Source organism: Sylvia atricapilla, chromosome Z, assembly GCF_009819655.1.
Source record: "Sylvia atricapilla isolate bSylAtr1 chromosome Z, bSylAtr1.pri, whole genome shotgun sequence".
NCBI lineage: Eukaryota > Metazoa > Chordata > Aves > Passeriformes > Sylviidae > Sylvia > Sylvia atricapilla.
The window spans coordinates 83,774,794-83,796,901 of NC_089174.1; the positions used below are offsets into that span (position 1 = coordinate 83,774,794).

The window sequence follows — 22,108 nt, forward strand, 5'->3', positions numbered from 1 at the left end:
TTTGTAGAGACATTAGCACACATCTTTCCTCTCACACTTGAACAATTACAGGATCCTGACAAAGTGGCAAAATATATGAAAGAAAACCGGTGTGGCAGTTCAGAGAGGCACGAAGTTACACAGCATGCTGGGCCCTGGCTACTGTATCCTGGATACTGCTTGACCCTAAACAGCACTCTGAAGGCAGAGGGAAGAAAGCAGACCTTCAGCTACAGTGGCCACTCAGAACAGCTGAACCCGAGGTTCAGCTGCACCTGAATCAGAGGAACCAACCTCTGCTGGTAGTGTTGCAAAATACACTTTTTATTTTATAACTTTAGTCAGGTTTGTTCGCCTTTGCCCTGGGGAAAAGCAGCTGAAGTTCGTTTTCAGGGGTATTGTGCCACTCACTAGGTGAGGCCTGGTGAGCTTTAACATCTCAACAGACTGGGAGCAGCACAGAGGACACAAAAGGTGACAGCCATCAAGGGCCATTAACGGGACATGGATTCCAAATAACATGGGCGGAGACACCTGGTTTGGGAAAGCAGAGATAAGAAAAAGGACCTAATTAGCATCGGAGGCGAAGATACCTGTCACCAACAACAAACCAAATACTAAGAACTATGCAACTTGGAACCAATGACCCTCTATGAGTTTTGATTGCATAAAGTTTGTGAAAAATCTGCTAAAATTCACACGTCATGGAATGATTTTCTCTGCACACCCAGGCTATGTGTGGTTGAAATGATTTCTGTTGCACGTCCTGTCCCCAGTAATATTCTGGGCAGAAGGAGAGTAACGCTTTGATTATCTAACACTAAAAATGTTGTTTGTAGTTTTGTGTTTTCCACACAGTTTTGGTGACAGTAGCAGTTGCCCCTATACAAAAGAAGAAACCCAAGATGAATCAGTTCACACAGGAAGGAATAAGGAGGAAGCAGGTCCTCCTAACAGGAGGAGAAGGGTCAGAGATCATTACCCCATTTCTATGCCTGGGTGAGCTGTGGGATGCACAAGAAGATTTCAGCCACCAGTCAGGAGAGCCCCTGGTAACCTGCCTGGTCCAACGCTGGGATATTGCAGCCCACAGCGTGAAACCAGACGGTAGTGAAGCCAGGCAATGGGATCTCTGTCCTGGGATGTGGGCACTGACAGGAGGATTGGGAAGAGGACAGAAACTCAGACCCTGGAGGTGACTCCTGTCAAGCATGAGGGAAAGGTACTGTCAAGGATGATCTAGTAGTGCACCCAAGCAGGTGGAACGCCATAGAAAAAGGTATCCAGTAACAGAGAATTAACTGTGTTGGACATAATCTATAGGGATTGAATAATGAGCAGGTAGATCCTTTTGGGCGGATTAGAGTGAAAAGATCCTGAATGATTGGTGGTTTTATAAGATATGTGCGTGTGTAGGGTTTGTTTTAGAACACTTCGGTGGCAATGGAGAGGATGTAGCCATTTTGATTATTGTTATCTATGGTAATTAAATATATTTCAAAATATTTATATAAAATAATACAATATAATATAAAAGCATAAAAGTACCACTTAAGAAAATATATAAGAACAAGAATGAAATTATAAGAATAGAATAGTATTACCAAAATTAATCCAGTGATGAGACTTGACTGCTGCAATTTAGATTTCCACTGGTTGAATTGATGTTCACAGTCTTCTGGCACCTTGGCTAACAGTGCTGGGAGGATGGTCAAAGGGCAAGTCCCTCCTACATGTCATGGCACCAAACCTGCATGGAGTAAGTGGGTCTTGTTGATCCTACAGCTTGGCATGCCTGCAATTCTCTCCAGCCTGCCACAGGGGGAAAAGAGTCTTACGGAGCAGTGTGTGGCTTTGGTGGGAACACTGACAGTACCTGACTTCTTTTCTCCTGCTTTCTGCTGCTGGTCCTGAACAACTAGGCCTACTAGGCACCATAGGTTGAAATTTCCTTGGTACAAGTCTAATTATAACTACAGAACTCCTAGGTCCTAAATACCTTACATGCAGTGGCTGAAAGCAGGAATTAGCTGTTTGGGAAGAAAAGCCACAGTCTCCTGCACTACAGCCTTCTTCAGCCACTGCAGTCCTTTGCATCATGGAATATCTCGAAAGGGACCATACAGATCAGGTCACATTCCCTGCTCCTTGCTGGCTGATTCCTATGGGTTCCTTCCAACTTGAGATACTCTGACTACCTCAGACTAAACCAACTAAGCATCACCCAGATGCTCTCTGAATGCTGGCAGGCATGGAGACCATTTTCTGGGAACCTGTTCAGTGAACAACCACCCTCTCAAAAAGGAGATTTTCCCTCATGTTCAACCTGAACTTTTCCCTGATGCAGTTTCATTCCATCTCCTTATGTCCAAACTCTGGTTACCAGAGAAGAGCTAAGTGCCTGCCTCTCCACTTCCTCTCATGAGGAAGCTGTGGGTTGCCCTAAGGTCATCTCAGCCTCCTCCAGGCTGAACAAACCAAGTCACCTCAGCCTCTCCTCATACAGCTTCCCCTCCAGAGCCTGCACCATCCCTGTGGCCTCCTTTGGACACTCCCCAGTAGTTTTATATCTCTCTGTCATTGTGGCCCCCAGAGCTACCCCCAGCACTGGAGGTGAGGCTGCCCCAGGGCAGAGCAGAGCAGGACAATCCCCTCCCTTGCCCAGCTGATGCTGTCCCTGATGTCCCCAGGACAGGGGTGGCCCTCCTGGCTGCCAGGGCACTGCTGGCTCATGTTCAACTTGTCCCTAATCCAAACCCTCACTTCTCTTTTTGTAGGGCTGCTCTCCAGCCTCTTGTACTCCTGTCTGGGGGCTGTCCCACTGTAACTGTACAGTCAAATTAAAATTTTGAAATTAGTTGGAAAAAATCAGACAATGTTAACTGATTTTCTGGGACTTCTGCACTTAGTCAAAACTACAGTGAATGATGGGACATAACTGTTTTGCACAAATAACAGATAAGGTTTTGAAAGAGACTTTTCAGCAGCTCGCCCCCAACAGTACAGAGGGGGTTTTTTTCCCCGTGCAATGTTCACGGTTCCAAGCATTTCTCCATTGTGTCCACTAGAGGTCTGGCATCTACTGACATCCATACACCATTCCCCAGTCCATGGGCAGTGAGCCCAACCTCCAAGTTCCTGCATTTCTTATATGTTGTCTCTTGTGTGCTATTTTTTTTTTTCTATTTGAAAATAAATCCATACACAAAGAAAAGAGTACTATCTAAAGAACATGCACTGTGATTCTGATGAAAGGGACTGCAAGGCTGGAGAACAATCCAGCCAAGTTCTCTGAGTCAGAGCCAGAGAAATAATGAATTAAAAATGCTAACTTTGAAGTAACAAAGTGACTGAATATACAAAAGGAGGGAAATGTAGAAAAAAAAATCTGAACCTCCATGGATTAAACCTGAATTCCTGGCTACATTTCCCTCTCACTCTATGTGCTGAAACATCTGCGATACATAGAAGGTGCACACTGGGTGAGACTTAATCTCTGAAACATTGTGTGAGATCCAGTGCACAGATGCATTTCTTTCATGATGCTGCAATCCGAAATGGAATCAACCTTAGGGGAAGTGAAGCAAAAAAATGTAACTGACCTTGCAGGTGTTGGTGAAATCCTTGCTCCATTATCTCTCTCTCCCAGCCTTTGACACCTATATTCTTAGAGAACGTTCACACTAGTTTTATTGCATCATGCATGATTAAGTCAGATGAAAAAAACAGCAAATCTGACATGCCTTGGAAGCAAGAGAGAAAAAAACGTTTAAAATCAAAATCCAGAAAAATATGTCTCCTGTAAGTAATTTTAAAGTGAAATAAGATGAAGTGGCAATTCCTGTAAAGTTGAGTATTAAAAATACTAAGAATTAATATTCTCTCTAAAAATAAATGCCGAACTTCCACATTTGTTGAAAAGTAATGCAAATAAAACACGTGAGAAATGACTGCTCACTTTGAAATTTTAGAAAGGTTTATTAAACCTTAACAAAGACAACAAAATGACTGAATAAGGAAAATTACAGCGCAGGGAACATGAAACTACACCGCCATGTGCTCACCCACAAAATGGCTGCTCCGCCTTTTATACCCTGGTGCTGCCCCACGTGACCCTGGCCCCTCCCAAAGGCTGCCAATCAACTCTTCCTTGCCATCCATTGGTGGAGATTGCATTCTTGCAGCTTGATTGGCTGTCAGGTGTCGCTGTGCCCCGCCCCCTGGTACCCAGCCTGCCCTCCTCCCAAATGTCCCATCCCAGGGGCACGGGCACAGCCCTCCCTCCACGTGTCCCCAGGGACAGCCCTTGGCCACCATACGGGAAAAAGGGGAGAACAGAGGACATCCAAACCACAAATCACAATGACAAAACTATACATGAATAAAACTTCACCTAACATACATGTAATACTCATCCTGTGGTAAATGTAATGGATAAATTCGTGTATCAAAGATTTGGTCTATTAAAAAGCTACTCCAGGGCATCTCTGAGATTCCAAGACCTGTGGTGCAAGCTGTGAAACCACAACATTTGGAACAGAAATGACATGGCTGGACTGGAGATGGCCCATTCATCAGGGATGGGCCTCCACTTCACAGCTGCTGACATCTGATATCAATCTTGATGGGGGATCTGGAGGATGATCAAATCAGCACCCCAAAGACGAGATCCGGGAAGACTATAACATCTTTTCATACCTAGGAGAACCCCTTCCAAGACCTCGCTTAGAAATAAAGAGATACATCAATATTTGGACTTTCAGTGGACTTAGCCTCAGGACAAATAAACTGTATAAAAACCTTACACCAAGACCCAGTGTGTGTGGCTGAGGTTGGACAGTGCCATTGTTACTGTCACTCTGCCCACCCAGCGTTCCATCGATGTTGTCCAATTTTATTGTGGCTTTTTAATTTGGTTTTTTTGGAAATTTGCTAAATAAATTCTGTTATTTTCAATTGGCTTTTAATCATTTATAACAATCCCCTAATTGAGAGAGCCAATCATCCTATAACCTATCTATAACAAAATGCAAACTGCATTTCCTTGAGATACCATAACTTGAACCATTTTTTCTTAAATTGCAAGACATCTCATGTATAGACAAAACTACATCAGTATGCCTAAAGAACAGAATTTCCTTTTCCTGTATTATTTATGTTACAGGAAAGTACTTGTTCTAAATAATGAACCTTCAATATCTGCTCTGTATTTTGTCTTGAATTTCAGTCAGTGATGATATAATATATAGGAAATAAAACTAATTCTTAGCTATTGCCTCAAAACATATCCTAGAAGATGCATTTTTAATTATATGTGAAGACATTGGAATAGAGGGATGTAGATTAAGACAACACAATTTAAATTCCTCCCATCTTTTGCTGCAGAATTTCAAGCAATTGTCAGATAGTCATCACAACACCTCCCACAAGAGTGAATACAAAGGTGAAGATGGTAATCTTTCAGAAGCTGTTTCCTGCATCATAAGCCCTTTCTACTATGTAACACTATGCTGCTAAGGGAACATGGAATTGAAATTTTCTGTGCCTCTTCTGAGGACCCTGCCAGGACCAACCAGCACTATTTCATAAGCTATGATTCAGATACCCTGAGGAAAACTAAGTCAAGAGTTAGCAAACAGAAAAAAAAATCTATGCAAAGAAAAAGCTTTACTCATAGGAAAAAAAATCCCTGTGTAAAAAGCACAGACTACTGGTTATTATGCAATATTAACAGCATGCTTCACTCCACATACTTTGTGTTTCTCTCAGGCACAACAATGAATTCTTGTTTCTCTTGGTGTAAATACTTCTCAGTATTCTTTTTTTGTTTGTCTGTTTGTTTTTGGTTTTGGTTTATAGAGGCAAATATTTTAAGTGGTGGGAACTTCAGCATTGGTTAAGTGTTTAAAAGGTGCGTTTTCTGATCTTGTTCCTGTGAATGATTTCTGTAGCCTCTGATGGCAGTGAGAAGACACTAAGACTTACCTTTGAACCACATCCATGAGTCCAAAGGCAGCAGTGTTTCTTTGTCACAGGACCAGAGGAGTTTGAAAATTCTGCAGTTGATTTTCTCCAAAGTGTTTACCAAAAGATCTTGCCAACATAATTTCTTACAGTAATTATTCATCTTTTATATTTGAACTTGAACGAACAGAATGCACTCCTTTGGAGTCGTAAGATCCGTATATCTATAAGTTGTTTTTCCTGATTAACTAAATTATTTTTTGCCAAATTCAATGTGCAGCATGTAAACACAGATGCCATGAACTCTGCCCACAAAGCAGATTGCCAGCAGTTCCATGTAGTAGTAACAGCCAAATGCTTCAGAGCTGCACAAAGTCTTTGTCTTATTCATTCCCGTTTGACTTTGCAGGGTATTCTGGTTAATCATGTACAATGTTAGCATTACTATTTGCATGTAAATTTGATGAGCACTTTGTAACACTCTTCCCTGTCTGCTCTGGTTTTCCCTGAGGCTGTTACTAGTTCCACTCTGTTGCCTTCTTTGTTCATCTGTCTTGTACTTTGAATTCCCCACTTGTATTTCTGAGACAGTTACAGAAAGCAGCAACCTCCTGCCAGACCTTCCCAGGGTAGAGCATAATCTCCCTTCAGCCCTCCTGTGGGTTTTTCCTTGGTATTAAAAAAAAAAAAAAAAGGCGCCTGTGTCCTACACCTCCTTATGCCACACACAGAGCAGGTGCCCACAGCAGGGAGCCAAATGATGGAAGATGGGGCCTCTGCTCTTCACCTTTTCCATGATCCACACAAGACGATCTCAGCTCCTCACTGAGGCACTAGAGGCCAACTCGGTCCCAGGGCCATGATGGAAGTGCCCCATGACACCTTTATTTCCCCTCCAAAAGAACTCAGCAGTTGCTAACCCAATGGTATTCCTGCAGTAAGAAATAGTGTTGCACAACTCCAAGATGAAAAATAGCCACTGAACCTTACTCATAGCTGATTAATAACATGAGACAAACTTTTACTAAAGGCATGCACCAGTTTTGCATTTCCAGAGCAAATTCATTGTGCCTTGGTCCTACAATCTGCCTTTAAGCAATCTTGAATCTTGCTTCTTTAAAACCTGATGATGATGCTTAGCTCAGCCTGAGGATACAGCTGTAAACTAATGCCAGAACTATTACTCATCTTCCACAACTGTTTTATAACAGTACCTGGAACAAGAAAATGTCAGAAGTAGAGCAACCATGAAAGTTTATCCTAATTCTAGGTGACTTGTTTTGGCTAAGCAGTTCACATTCACAGCCCTAGTCTACACCTAGCATCAACCAGATGTAACTCCATATTGTCTGGAAGGAATAAGGGAAAAACAAGACTGTATTAACTGAAATGATAGATAGACTCAAATATGTTCTGCATTTTCAACTAGTAAGTTAATGTTAGGGGCCTTCCAGTAGATTTTCCTGAACATTGTGGACCAGACTTTTTTTCCTTTACAACAACAGTATAAATCACTGGAGTGCAGACACTGCCCATCACTAGAATGATCATCATTAGTATTGTTATAGCAGTTCCGCTTGCATGCACCTCCTGCTGTGCAGCACATAATGCTTTCAGGAAGTACACTGTTCCATCTGGCAATGAATGTATAACTGGGTGAATTAGGAATCCAGTCACTTGGAACTTTAAAGATCAAAGATATTGTTAGGGGTTAGTCCTAGGAATGACGTCTGAATAGATCTTTCTGTTGAGGGTTATTTGTCACCAAATTAAGCTAGCAACTCTCCAGGCATACAGGACTGTAAAGCATGTCAGTCCATCTTCTGCAGATGAGCAGTGATGAGGACAACCATGTACGCAGAAATCAGCAGGGAAGGTTGCAGACCCCAACAGAAAGGAAGATGTAAACTGGACACAGCAACAAGGTGGATTACAGCTGTGGAACTGCACTGTACAGTTCATCCTTTTCCTGCAAGAATAAACCTAAGTAATCCCTAAATAATCCCCTGAAAAAAAAATCCTGACTTGCAGTGTGAGAGATATTGTTTTGATTCATTATGCAAATCAACTGTACGTGCTCTTCTTTTAAGACTGAAATCAAAGCACAGCAAATACAATAACATCACATGCTTCTCACAGCCTACAAAGTTTTCTAGCACATCAGCATCTCTATTTCATAAATAGAAAACAAAGCTTTAGAGAACAGCATCACCTTCACAGCAGTTCTAGCACATACCATTGCCAAGCATTTTAGGAGAACCTATCATACCATCCAATGGCTGGACTCAACCTTATGTTTTGTCAGCTAAAGGACACTGAATGATATGTCTGTGGAGACATCTGATGTCCAAGAACATATTTAGGCTTCAAGCACCACAAAAAAATAGGCAAGCTTTAGCTAAACCCCATAGATCCTTCCATTCCACTTTTGTAGCCACTAGGCTACACCTAGACTGTTTTAAATGTTACAGTCTAAGGGATTCAACACCATTGTTTCTGAAAATGCATCACAAAAATAGCTTGCTTATCTACTCTGCAACTGTGGTATAATGTCTAGCCCAAATATGGTGTAAGATCACAGGCATAACAACACTGCCATTGTCTCCAAAAAGGCTTTTGTTTAGAAGCATTATGATTTTCTGTTCACACAAAACAGTTTCCAGAAGGTCCGCAGCACTCCAGAAAAATGTTTCAGTGCATCCTTGAGGCCTTGCATTCCCATTGGAATTTAATTTACAGCCTGCTTACACAGTTTGTCTGTCAGATATTACTGTATATCCTGATGAAACCAGAGAGTTACCAAGGTGGCAGACATAATCAAGAGTAGAAACAACGCCAGGTTTTAAAATCACCTGTTTTCAAGGTAAAAATTATTAATATAGGACAATGCTAAAATATGAGGAACAAATATAATGTGAGTAAAGAGTCTGTTGCCCAAATGCAGGGGTTGATGCACTAAAGCAGAATGACAACCCATCTAGAATACAGTTCCTGACAGAGGTCAGCCTAGACACCAGTGCATACGTGCACAAGGTCACATCTGAGCAAGTCTGAATTTTGTATGCTGGTGGAAGATGATGACTCAGTGAATCCTGAGACCTGTAAGCTAGTCTAGTTTCTACACAGTAAAAACACCCCCACCCCAACCCCCCAAAAAATCTTAAAGATCATTACCCCCGGGTAGTAATTACTGGAGCATGAAATGCTGCAGATGTACATGGGAATTGTTTATCCAAATGTTGCCCCCAACATATGCTAAAGGCAAACCCCAGCTACATGAGCTGGCTATGCTGGTTTCACACTGTTTAGGAGCTTCCCTAAACCAGAAAGAACTGCACTAACTACTGATTCCTAACACTAACTGGTGCAAAGCAGCCGGGAGGGAAAAAACGAATTGTCAAATTAACTCCCTGGTGCTTTGAATACCAACTGCCCCTGGAACAAAAACTTGTACTGGGAATCTCAAATCAGTAAACCTGCCACTCTGCTGACACAACTGTTCAATTTTTTAACTTCATTGCATTTTTAGTTTAGGTTTGAATCCTACAAACACTTACGTTCATGTTACCTTCACTGTATATTTATGTAAGGCTCCTGCTTGGTGGGGGCAGACAAATGCCACAACTCTAACACAAGTGATCTGATTGACCTGTACAGGTGAATCTAAACAAAGTTAGAGATCAGCACAAATGCAGAAGTCTTTAAGATGCAGTTGTTCATAAGTATTATAAAAATGGCTCCTAACCACTTAAGTCTGCTCACCATGCATCTTAGTTATGTTACTCACCTACGTGGCTCCAATGAGGCATTATCACTTTTAAGACCTCCTAGTTCTGCAGAGGCAACAATACTGAAGAGACGAGGAAGATATTCATCAGCCCATACATTTTAACATCATTCTGCTTTACTGTGACTACCAGTGACAGTGTCTGTGTAATACCACAGGTGTCATGTCAAATACCAATGTCACACAGATACAAATTTTGGCACCCCCAACCATCTTACTATTTTTCTTTTTACAGGCACAAGAGGGCAAGAAGCCCTCCTACATCTCAGTTGGATTCTGAAAGGTGGAAGTAGTCTTGCTTACATACAGTCATTAGAAATCCATCACAAAAGAGCAGGTGACAAGATGCTACTGTTGAGAGATCTGACTGTCCAGTCATACTTGGTTACATCTGCCATTGACTGATGCAGTTACTGGAAGTAACAGAAAAGGAGGACTAGTCAAACCCTGGAGCTGCAGGTTAAATCCACAGCTCCCTCTGTTTCAGTTGATACTTTAAACAACTTCAAACCTTGCCTAATCTTATTGCATCATTTTAAAGTCAGACATAACATGCAGGTGCAAACACTTGCCACAAGTTATATGTGGGTTGTGAAGCAGGACACTGATCAGGTGTGCAGGGCTGAAATTTTTGAGACTCCAGCATAAACCTTACATATATTATTAGCTCAGGTGAAACTTACACAGAGAATATTAAGACTTGTTAACTCCAGGTATATCCCAAAAATCAGAGTAGGATACAACCCATTACTACATTTTTCCAGGAAAAAAAAAGAAAGCACTGTCTAATAGAATTGCAGAATAAGGATCTCAAGTGCAGCAGATATGTCCACATTTATCTGCCAGTATCCTGCAGTGCACATCAAATCCCTGTGTGTTGCAAACTGGCTATGGGGTATCAAAGCAAAAGCTTTTTCATAATCAAACTGACCTTCAACCAATCTGAAGAGCAGCAAGATATCCTAGAATTCTGCCTTCCACCCATGTGAGAAGTTCTAGACATAGGCTACAATCATTAGTGCTTTTACAACACTAGTTAGTCAACAACTATTCTGATTTGTTTGCACTCACTACCAATGCAAAATATTGAGCTGTAACTCCTCTGTAATCGCTGCTTTACACAAACATTGTTAGAATGCCTTTTTTTTTCACTACCAGGAGACCTTAGAGGCAACATAAAGGTAATGTAAGTTACATGTGTTAAATCTCTTACAAAAACCCCCAGATTACAGCAAGATAGTACAGTAACAGTATTACGTAAAATGTCTTCCTTCTATTCAGTAACATTATTTTATAATGATAATCCCTGCATAAAGACAAAGTATTAGCTGAGTACTTAGAACTTCCATGATGAAACTGCAGGTACCATGTTACCAAAAAACCACAGCTTAAAGTCAATTAGAAGAGACACAAACAGTTACACTCCTGATTCTCAGAGATTCCATATACATCCACTCTTCATCCATCTTTACAACCCACAGTCAAACTAATCATGGTACTCCCTTATGCTACAGACAGTACACCTAGGCTAAGTAAGCTTGGCTCAGCTGCTCCGTAAGCTCCTTTTTTGCAAAATAAGACTTCCTCTCAGAGTTTAATCTTTGTTACTGGTCAGGATCTTACAACTATCATATCCAGTACAAAACATTTTCAGCAACTGTCACACGTGGCTGAAATGATAGAAAAGGAAAAAAGAATAACTCAGAAAAATTAGAAGCCACATTACATTTTGCAAGTGCAAAAGATGTTGATTACTTCTTAACATTTTAAAATATATAGCTTAGAAATCTCTCCTCTTTACATATACCACCATCTTGCCAGTTACTTAAGGCTGTAATCTAGTCATCATCAACATGGACTTCCCTGTAGCTTTTTGAATATTAACTCTCCAGTTTCATGTTTGTTCAACTCTATTAAATCTATCCAATTTAAAGGTGAGAATACCTTGTTATTCCAACTGCACCATTACACATTTAGGTTTTCAGCAGATACAGTAGAGGAAAAGCAAATTGTCTGTATGATGTTCCACCCACAAAATACAGTATCAGCACAAAAATTTGAGAGGTGGCAACTACACTGAACTTTCTCCACATTCCAGGTAAATCAGTGTAAGATACAAATGCATTGATTTCACATTTGAAGTATTGAGCTGTGAACATCTTTAAACCAAATGCTCTTCCTCTGTCAAGTATGTTAAATGTGCACTACAAATTATGTGAAATTTTCAATGGTTACTTTTCCTGGGACACAACCACAGACTTGTAAGACTTTAATGATAAGAACAAACATATAATATTATTATTATATGCAAGGTGGCTTTGAGAGCTTTAAAACCAGTATTACTTTAAAATCAGTTAGAAGCTTCTTTTTTTATTTATGTACACCACTAGCTTAATAAAACACACAGCTTCACCATCTCCCAAAAGTGCTGTTGTTTAGGGTTTTATATTAGAACATATTAAAACATTGAAAAGCCCTTAAAGCATAAGATTAACAATTATGAAAATATTTCCAAACATCTGTTCCAAACATTATGAAAAATCTCACTAGAATCCACCACTGTACTGAGTTAAGATATTTCAGAGCTTAATGTGATAGAACCTGAACATTCCCTTACCCTTTTAAAAATAAAAAGCTCGGTAGAAACACAGGCATCTGTTTTCATTTCTCCATTGTCCAAAATATTTGGAATTGAGAGCCATTTCCCTTGAGTAAAACTACAGATACAAATCTGTAATAGCATAATTACATTATGGCTACACAGAAGTTCAACCTGACAAGAAACATCAGCACAACTACTCTCAGTTTTTAGTCATTAATGGCAGTTTAGGAAAACCATAACCAAACTCCTTACCAAGAGAAAAATAATCACACTGTTGAGGCCAGGATTGAAGACTAAGTTAAACATGAAGAATACTATAACCTTACCAGAAAGGTAAGGTTTATAGTATTCCATTTTTCCATTTAGACTCTGCTATACTCAAGAACACATTTTGCTCATACCTTTATCTGCAGTCTGAGTCTGATGATGCAGATTATGCCAGTCTTTCCTGATTGGGAGTGTACTGGGAACATACCTTGCACAGACTTCCACAGGCATTTCACACGGCTGTTTAGGACTAGATTAGCCTTACTTTGCACTTCAAAAACACTGCTTTAGTAAACATCTTATTTTTTAAGTACCAAATGTTTATCTGTTAGAGGGTAAAAGGCTTACACTGTCTAGAATGTCTAAACAAGGGCTAAAGTTTACTTTGTAAGGAGGAAACCAATACAAAGTATTTCATACGGGCTACAGTGGCTTAAAGCAAGTATTTATGTGGACTAGCATATCTAAATCACAGAACAGGTAACACAATGGTACAAACCCAACATGTTATTTATTTATTCAACAGGTCACAGAAGTCTGGCAAGCTACTCTGCAGAATCTGGTTATTCCCTTACACATAGCAATTACATTTGACATCCTCATTTCAGAAGTCAAATTCACACAGACCTAGTTTTTCTACCTTATTGCCATAATTAAATTATTGCACTTTTTTACCTGATTCAATGCTACAAGTACAGTTCACTGTTAAAGTACTGTAAATCAAGACAAGTGCTCTAAAATTGTTACTGAAAAGTTCTTGCACCTGACTTCAGCCATGCCATGCTCACATTCGTCTGCTGTCTTACTTCAAACCACAGGAGTTTTATAGGGCTTGAACAAGTTCCTCCACTGTTTCCCAACATACACCATGACAAACACGCTTGGCAAGTCAGACAGGACCCACCCTTTTCCAGGCACGTGGAGACCGTTTCCACAGTTATAGCAAATCTTACCCTGAACTTTATCTTTCACAAGTCATGGTGAATCTACACTTCCTCAAGTATCTGCTCTAGAAACAACCTTAGAAGACCAGTAGCTGGGTACTCCTCTCCTAGCTTACTTTCTGTTGTTATGCAAGTGTTCTGATCTATCATTAATATCAAGGACTCACAAACATGAAATTTAGCTCCTACCCCTGGAAACTCTAGCTATACAGAGGTCAGAACAGAATTTAAAACATCTATCTTGTGCCTTAAACGGTTATCTTTTTCTCTGAAACGCAATAAAAAACCAAAAATGCAATAAAAGCAACACATTCCTGAAACATTAAAATTATTAGTTAATAGATTTGAAGCTGGTAAATGCAGACTTAGTTAAGAGCTTCTACACTATCTAGTTTTTAATGCTTTTCCTCCCTTTCTGTACCTCATTGCCCCACATAACTGATGGTTTCTGATCAGTAAAATTAAAATAGTAAAGCATTGTTTAACCCATTGAACAGTTATGCCATGCAAATACCTACTAAACACTTACTGAAGAAGAAAATTCAACACTTACATGTAGCTCCCCAAGGCCATGAACAACAGCAGCAAGCAGCTGGCAAGTAAATTCTTCCTTGACTTGTATGTTTTGTTAATAATATAAGCCACCATTAACTCTTGCTAAAATACAATTCTATTCCTTAAATTCAGTAGGTTACAAAGTGACTCACAGCCTACCTAGCTCTAACCTGCAACACCAGCAGTTCACCAATTGAGTCCAAAAGGTTTCATTATGCACAGAAAGGTTTTTTGAGGAGCCAGCTTTTAAACACAGCAAAAGGAAGATGCTCTGCAGAAAATCAAAACCTTTTAAGATTGTTTAGTATTTAGGGCCTGTTCTTTAGTATTTTTGTCCCTGATTTTCTGACAAAAAGTCACACCAGAAACTTTGTTTTATATTTTTATTGTATGCCAAAGTTCATTAAGGATGAGTGTTTGCTTGTATACAAGTTACTCAAAAAATGTGTCTAGGCAGAAATTTGTTAGCAATCTGACTTATTTCAAAGCATAGGTTTGTTCAGTCAGGCCACAAAAATAATATTGTGTACAAGCAGTAACTAAGGAGCTGTAGAATCAAGGAGTTTCCAAGTATCACAGATCTTGAGATCATCAGGAAAGAAAATCAAGGCAGTCACAATATAAAATAGCAGCTCCATGTAGCTTTTTCAAGTTTTAATTTTATTCAGAAGGTGATAGTTCAGTTTGCCTCATTCTTCGAAGCTTCATCAAAGTTTTCAACGAGATCTAGAAGAAGATTGTTGGAATTAGTTTGACCTGCTTCCCCTTTTTAAACAGTCTGGTTTTGATTTTTTCCCAAGTCCTACTTCATATCAAGTTTTCACAGTATAAAATCTTTCAGATTGTAAAATACAGAGCAAATAATGTTTAAAGCCTTAAATGTTCATCCTCCTTGCCCAACCAAGGAAATTTTGGATGGTTCATTAAAAAGCACAATTCTAAAAGCATTTAACTTCGCTGCAACAACTGGGCAGTGATTCTGACAAGGTAGGTTCTTATGGAATTTTAAATAATTATCTTAGTTTTAGCTATCACTTCAACATAGGACCAAAATGCTAGCTCAAACTTTGAAGTCTCTCATGGTATCCTGAAACTAATGAAATAACCTGCCCATAGAAATTCTGTGACAGCAAGTGACTAGACAACACTCTTTCCATCCCTGGTCTGATCTTATGCTGTGTTTAAGATCTCATAGCAAAATTCACTTCCTTTTCCTCCACTGCACATCTGCTCTTACCTGGAACTTCATCATCATCATCTTCACCAGTAGCAAGTGGTGCTTTTCCATCCACAGCTGCAAGAGCAAACAGTTCAAAAGCTTCATTCAAGCTCACCATAAGCATTTTGATTCATTGTTTAGCTTTTTGTTTTTGAAAACATTATCAAAGATTCTGGGCTAAGCTGTAATACTTTATCCAGTTCTGTAAATAAAAATCCTTATCTAATGTAGGAAGTTCACACTCCCTTTGTTACTGATAATTCTCAAGATGCCCAGTAGTGAAATTAAAAGATGCATGCTAAACAGCATACTGGTCAACATCTTGTATCTAGGTATACTGAGTGCCCTGCATGACAGTAATTTCCAAATACAAATGGAGATTCATTTTACCATTTTTTCCTAAAAGTAGCTTAGTTCATGCACTATCACATGGCTCTTAAATTTCCATATTTTACATCATCAAGTTTTAAGGAATAGAAATGTCTTATTATCCTAGACACCCAAAGAAAGCTGAGGTGTAATTGTGAAGTTGCAGGCAGACACACAGCTAGTTATTTAAAAGGTATTACTGCTCCCTGGCAAAGTCAGAGGAATATGGAACTAGATGCACAACTGTACACTCCTTAGGTGGCTGAGGTGACCTAGTGTCCTGGTCCACATATTTCTGACTCAGAAACCACTGTAACCATTCCCACTGCATTTAACAGAGGTAGAGAGACTTAACCATGCCCACTCTAGCAGACCAACGAGCACCTGCTGAACTGGGGAGAGGTATATAGATATCTCAAGAGTCTACAATTATTCTTATCTGTACTGTCAAGTGGTCTCTTACTCTACTACCTTACTCTACCTCTTACTCTACTGCTCTACTAACAGCTTTATTCTAATTATCCCTTCTCAATTTTTAACAAAAATGTGAGGAAAAACATGTGTTCTTACTAGACCTGTATACTAGTTTTTAGAGAAGCAGAACTGATGAATAAACTTTTCTTCGTAAGGGCTTGGAACAAGGATATCACTAACCTTCATCTGTTTTTTAAGCAGCAGAAAGCTGCTAAAGCTTGAATGCATCTTAATGTTAAAAATAACATTTGAAAAGCCACATTATTTTGTCCTAAACTACCTGCATTCTCTCTCATGCCCAAGACCTCTCCAAGTTTATTTTAGCATCTGCAATCATCACAGATGCTTCACTGATGTTAGGCTTCCAAATCTAGCTGACAATGCTGAATAGAAAATTTTGTGCAACTAGTCTGGCATCCACTGTTAGTGGAAAGAAACAGCCATTTACTAGAACATAAAAAGTACCTACTTCAAAGAAGCTTCCCTCTTTCTAAAACTCCACAATTTAACTTAGAATAATACCTTCTTACAGTTAGGTTCTCATTGTTATCAGAAGAAAGAACTTAAGCAATCCTTCTAAATCCTTTCAAGTACTTTTCTTTCAAGACCTACTATCATCAGAAAGTCACACAGGTGACATTAGAAGAAAGTATTTGAGGATCATGATAAAGAATACTTCACCTCACATCTTGAAGACTATTTCTAGCAAAATTTTTTAAATTCTTAAGTTGACAGGAGGGTACCATCAATTTTAGGAATGCAAAGACAGGCTGCTTTGTTGCCAACAAAGCAGATGAAGATAAAATAAATCCATCAAGTTAGAACTGCCAAAAACTGGGAACAATGATTATCTTTTTTTTACATGTTTAGGATGTTCCATATTTTTAAAGGAATGGGTATATGATATTTCAGAAAGTAGGAAGACTGTACACACAGGACACAAGGAATGTTCTCATTGTCGACAAGTCTCCAAATCCTCATCCTTTAGCAGCAGCACGTTTTTCAAACACTACATACTTAAATCCCTCCTCTACTTCTCCCAGTTTTAGAAGGAACAAACATTCATGCTTTTTTACTATTTTAAGTATGGAATAGGAAGTCGGTGTATCTAGATTAATGCCCTTATGAGTCCTGCTCTCTACAATGTTCTACACATACTGAAATTGCAATGTGTTTATAAATACTCTATAGTTCCTGCCTAGTTATCAAAAAGCCCGTGGAGGAATACCTTCGCCACACCTGTGAGGAAGAAAAGCAATTGCAAGCTTTCCCCATTACTTACATTTCCATTCAAAGTGTCAAAAGAGATATACTCAAGTTCATCTTTCTTTAAAACCTAATACTTAGAGAGTAATTAAACCACCCAGCTTTAATGAACAAGATATGTCAAAATGTGGCAGCCACATCAAGAAAGAAGCTACCATAAAATCAATTTTGGCTACAGTTTGCCAGTGCTAACCCCACTAAAAGACACACTAACAGGTGACTTTGCTTTACTGAGTCATACTTGCCATTGGATTTGAGCTATAACTAAAATTGATTGTAAAGAGTTTGACTTCTTTATAAGCATTTTATAGCACGCTTGCAGACAAGAAGAGTGCACAGAATGTCACTGCTGCCAGAGAAATAAGCCTCATGTCAGCTGCCAGCATGAAACACGTTCAAATTTTAACCTACATTGTTTAGGTAGGGCTTCTGCCAATCTCCTGAGGCTGGTCAGGCTGTCAGCTCCGAGCTGGTTTAGGATGCTGGGCAGCATTTCTGTCAGCTGCTTTGTCTCAGCATGGCCGGTGACAGTGAAGGTGTTGGCAGCCAGAGACGCCTGGACTTTGGGGTTATTGAAGTGAATGACTGTTCCTTGGTTGGTAAACATGTTCACCTGCAAGAAAAAGAAAAAAAAAAAAAATCCAGTATTTGAAGCAGTCTAACAGGATTTTTCAATTTAACAGGAAATCAAAGTTCTTAAAGCTCCACAAAGACCTGTTGATAATTTACAGATAATTTTAGGACGTGTGATACTTACCAGAAACCTGATTTTAATATATTTTCTATCTATATATGGATTTTTTTTTCCTTAGAAGCAATTACCTCTTCAATTCCAGAAATATTGTTGACTCCCAGTTTCTTCAATGAAAACTGAAGCTTTTTATCATCTGCTGTAGCTGTCCTGTGAACAACCTTCTTCTTTCTACGGGCAGTACCCTTTGCAAAAAAAAAAAAAAAAAAAAAATTACAAGGTCAAACTCAAGCAGTTCTCACAAACTCCAATCCTAAGGGCTGTGTAATTACAATATCTACAGATCAACTTAAGATAGTGCTCCTGTGTTTCAGTGCATTCAACCCTGCTGCCCAACTGCACTGCAGCAGTCTCTCTTGCACCAAGACAAGATTTGCACATGTGGGAGAAGGATGCAATGCCACCAGAAAATATTTATTCCACAAATTTCATGTTTACTGCAGCATCTTCGAAAAGGGAAGTTGCAAATCTACCCTTGTTAACCCAAATTATCACAAGACATAAAACTGAAGAATGAACAGTTTTAAGCAATTTCCAAAAGTTACCAGTTTTCTCTCAGATTATCTTTCTTAAATTATAGCCAAATTTTGGTAATAGTCAGAAGCCATAAAGCTACGAACACACCGTTAACAAATGAAAACCAGAGAAGTCAAAATACTACATTTTTATTCTAAATAGCCATCTCTCATCTGATGGACTTACATATTTGAAGAATGACTACTTTTTCAAAATATTTCATAAATAAATTTTAAAGAATACTTCTAGTGTTCTAGACCAACCCTGTTTAGAAACCAAATAATCAAAGGTTAAGTTGTCCTACAGACTCAAGAGCTCTAGATTTTCCCAAGGAAGTAAATGTCCCACATTAGAAGTCACCTGTTTCTACGAAAAAGCAAAAAATGTCACTCTCGAATTGCTTGCAGAAGGGTTCAGGAAAATCTGACATAAAATGTTGTGAATAAGTAAAACTAAGCTACTTTTTGACACAATGTAACCACTGACCTAAGTCCTCCCACTCCAGCTGCTCATCTACCACATGCTAATAAGAAGAGAATGCATTGATACCTCGCCCATATAAATAGTTGCAATTCCTTTTCACTTCACTGTCCGAAGTTTGAAAGCTGACTGGACACTAACAACTCTAACATAATTCTGTTACCAACAATGAGGAACACTACTGGCAAACTCATGTGAAATTCACACTTGGAAGACTACTGCTGAAACATTTAGCTTTTTGTCTAGAAAACCTAATATCCACACCCTGCTGTCAGGTGAGCACACACAATGGTTTGGAAACTACTAGAAGTAATAGAAATGCTTCATTTTAGTGCCTTATCTACCCAAGAATTTAGCTAGATAAGGCATAAGCTAAGTCCCTCTGGAGAAAAGAATTCTGAGTAAATTTCAGAACATGATGTCTTGAATCAAGGGACGTGGAGGAATATGTACCCATCTCAACTCATATGGATGGCAGCAATGCCATGAAGATACCAGGAATAATTTCCCATTATAAAAAGAAGATTAATATGGCAAGTTCAAGCATTCCAACTATTTAATAGGCCAATTTTAAAACTAAATGACCATTTGTTTAATAACTCTAAAAGTCTTCCCAAAAATTCCCAGTTTTTCCCCCCAAAAAATCCCAATTTTTCCCCATATATTGACCAGCAAGCTGCAGGAACTGTAATCTGAATACATGCTCTCACATGACAGACATTAAAAGCCTCTATAGTCAATAAACACACACTGGCTAACATGCATACAATCAGCAATACAGGAGTTCTCTAATGAACCATTAACATATACCAAGAACGTGCAAAAAATTACCAAGGCAGTTAATTACTACATAAACCCTGTTTTAAAGCTGGCTAAATCTCCAGCAACTGGAAAACAAAACAAAACGAAACGAAACAAAAAACAAACACCCCACTGGAATGAAAGCTCCTGGAAATTATTGTCAGCAAGAGTTCTATTGATAGAACACTGTGTACACTCCCTGAAGTACAAAAAATTGCTGACAAATTCCTGAATTAAGAATGACATTGTAATTTAAGTGCTTACTGTCATATAACTACATTAAACACACTTTTCTCAAATTGTAAGTAAACACACAACACAAATACATATAGTCAGATGTAACAAAATAGAAAGTTTATCTGATTACATTAGTCTGCAATTACAGAAATACGACAAGTATAGAATTTCCAACTTTGTGCAGAAAGGCAAAAAACTGCCTTTAGCACCCTAAGTATTTCTGACAAGTCAGTAACATAACTGTCTATGATTTGTTATAAAAACTATACCCAGCCTCACCTGCTGCAGGGTATACTCACTTCAAATCCCACACGTTTTCTAAAACAGCACATGCAATTATCATGGAATGGCTGGAAGATAATTGGCTGGAAGATGTCTACAACAGCCATCTAGTTCCAACCCTCCTACCAAGGGCAGGGATACCTCCTACTAGATCAGGCTATTCAAGAGTCCCACCCAACCTAGCCCTTAACACCCTCACAGATGTGACATCCCCAGCTTCTCTGGGCAACCTGTTTCAGCATCTGACCAGCCTCATAGTAAAGAATTTTTTCCTAATATCCAATCTAAACTACCTTCAAGTTAAACCCATTCTCCCTTGTCATGCCACTACGTTCCCTTGTAAATAATCTTGACGCATCTTTTCTGTAGGCTCCCTTCAGGTACTAAGAGGCCACAATGAAGTTACCCCAATGCCTCCTCTTTTGCAGGCTGACCAGTCCCAATTATCTCTGGTGTGACAGGAGAAGAGCTCCAGCCATCTAATCATCTTGCTGTCCCCTCTCTGGACTTGCTACAACATCTCCACGTCCTTCCTGTGCTGGGCCCCAGAGCTGATGCTCTGTAGGTGGGCTCTCAGCAGAGCAGAGGGGCACAATCACCTCCCTGGCCCTGCTGCCCACACTGCTCTGGATACAGCCCAGGACACCTTTGGCTCTCTGGGCTGTCAGTGCCCATGGCTGGGGCATGTCCATCCCCCAGCAGCCCCAGGTCCTTCTGGGCAGGGTTGCTCTGATCTGTTCATCCCCAGCCTGTGCTGGCACCAGGGGCTGCCCTGACCCAGCTGCAGTGCGTTGCACTTGACCTTGCTGATGATGAGATTCCCACTTGCCCTAACATACAGTATCAAGTCTGCTGTAACATAATACACAGAAGGAAAAACGGCTGGAGATTCAACTACCACATATTGCATTTATGTAAGTGACTTCAGAGGAGGAGTATAGCTTCCCTTGAAGGCAGTCCAGCGAAGCTGAGAGCACCCAGGGCGGCTCCCCACACCCGCTTCCAGGACCCATTGTGCCAGGCCCGATATGCGGGCAGGGACACGCAACCCCGATGGCAGCGCGCAGAGGCGGCTCCTACCTTGCCACCGATGCGCACTTGGGCCTGGAGCTTGGCCAGCTTCTCCTGGTTCATGATGGTCTCCTTCATCTGCGGAAACAACAAGAGCGCCCGGAGCAGGCGGGTGTGGGAACACAGGCGGCGGCAAGCGGGCACAGGGAGCTCCGCAGCCGCCCCTCACCACAAGCCCACACGCGTCCCCCGAGGCAGGCGGGCAGCCCCGCCCCGCCACAGGGCCGGGGCCGGTCTCAGACCGCGGGCAGAGCCGCCGAGCCGAGCCCAGCCGGGCCTCCCTCCAGGCCCAGCCCGTAACCGTCCCTTCCTCCAACCACCGCCGCCGCCCACCGCCCCCCGGCCGAGCCACGCTCCCCTCGCGGCCGCCCCCCGCCCGCCCCGCGGTACCTCGGCGAGAGGAGGAGCGCGGAGCGGGGCCGGAGGCGGCGGGCAGGACGCGGGGCCGGGATCCGCACGCGGGCGCAGCGAGATGGCGGCCGGAAGGAAGGAGGCGCGCGCCGGGCCGCGCCTGCGCCGCGCCGCGCCCGGCAGGGGGCGCCAC

The 22,108-nt window shown here is 40.7% G+C and overlaps 1 protein-coding gene across 1 annotated transcript; it reads right to left on the reverse strand.

Moving 5' to 3' along the window:
• Positions 1 to 14,467: 14,467 nt before the first annotated feature.
• BTF3 (basic transcription factor 3) lies at positions 14,468 to 22,108 on the reverse strand. The gene is made up of 6 exons (XM_066340070.1): positions 21,955 to 22,108; positions 21,574 to 21,642; positions 18,249 to 18,362; positions 17,838 to 18,039; positions 15,336 to 15,392; positions 14,468 to 14,824 (listed from the first exon to the last, which is right to left on the reverse strand). Exons 2-6 carry the CDS (start codon positions 21,640 to 21,642, stop codon positions 14,778 to 14,780), a joined length of 489 nt encoding a protein of 162 aa, XP_066196167.1. The 5' UTR covers positions 21,955 to 22,108; the 3' UTR covers positions 14,468 to 14,777.

Bases quoted from the DNA above. Each gene is read 5' to 3' on its own strand.
- BTF3 (XM_066340070.1), bottom strand. From the start codon at position 21,642: ATGAAGGAGACCATCATGAACCAGGAGAAGCTGGCCAAGCTCCAGGCC. The intron at 18,363-21,573 runs GTAGGAGCCGCC...TTTTTTGCAAAG, and splicing joins AAGTGCGCATCGGTGGCAAG to GGTACTGCCCGTAGAAAGAA. The intron at 18,040-18,248 runs GTAATTGCTTCT...TTTTTCTTGCAG, and splicing joins ATATTTCTGGAATTGAAGAG to GTGAACATGTTTACCAACCA.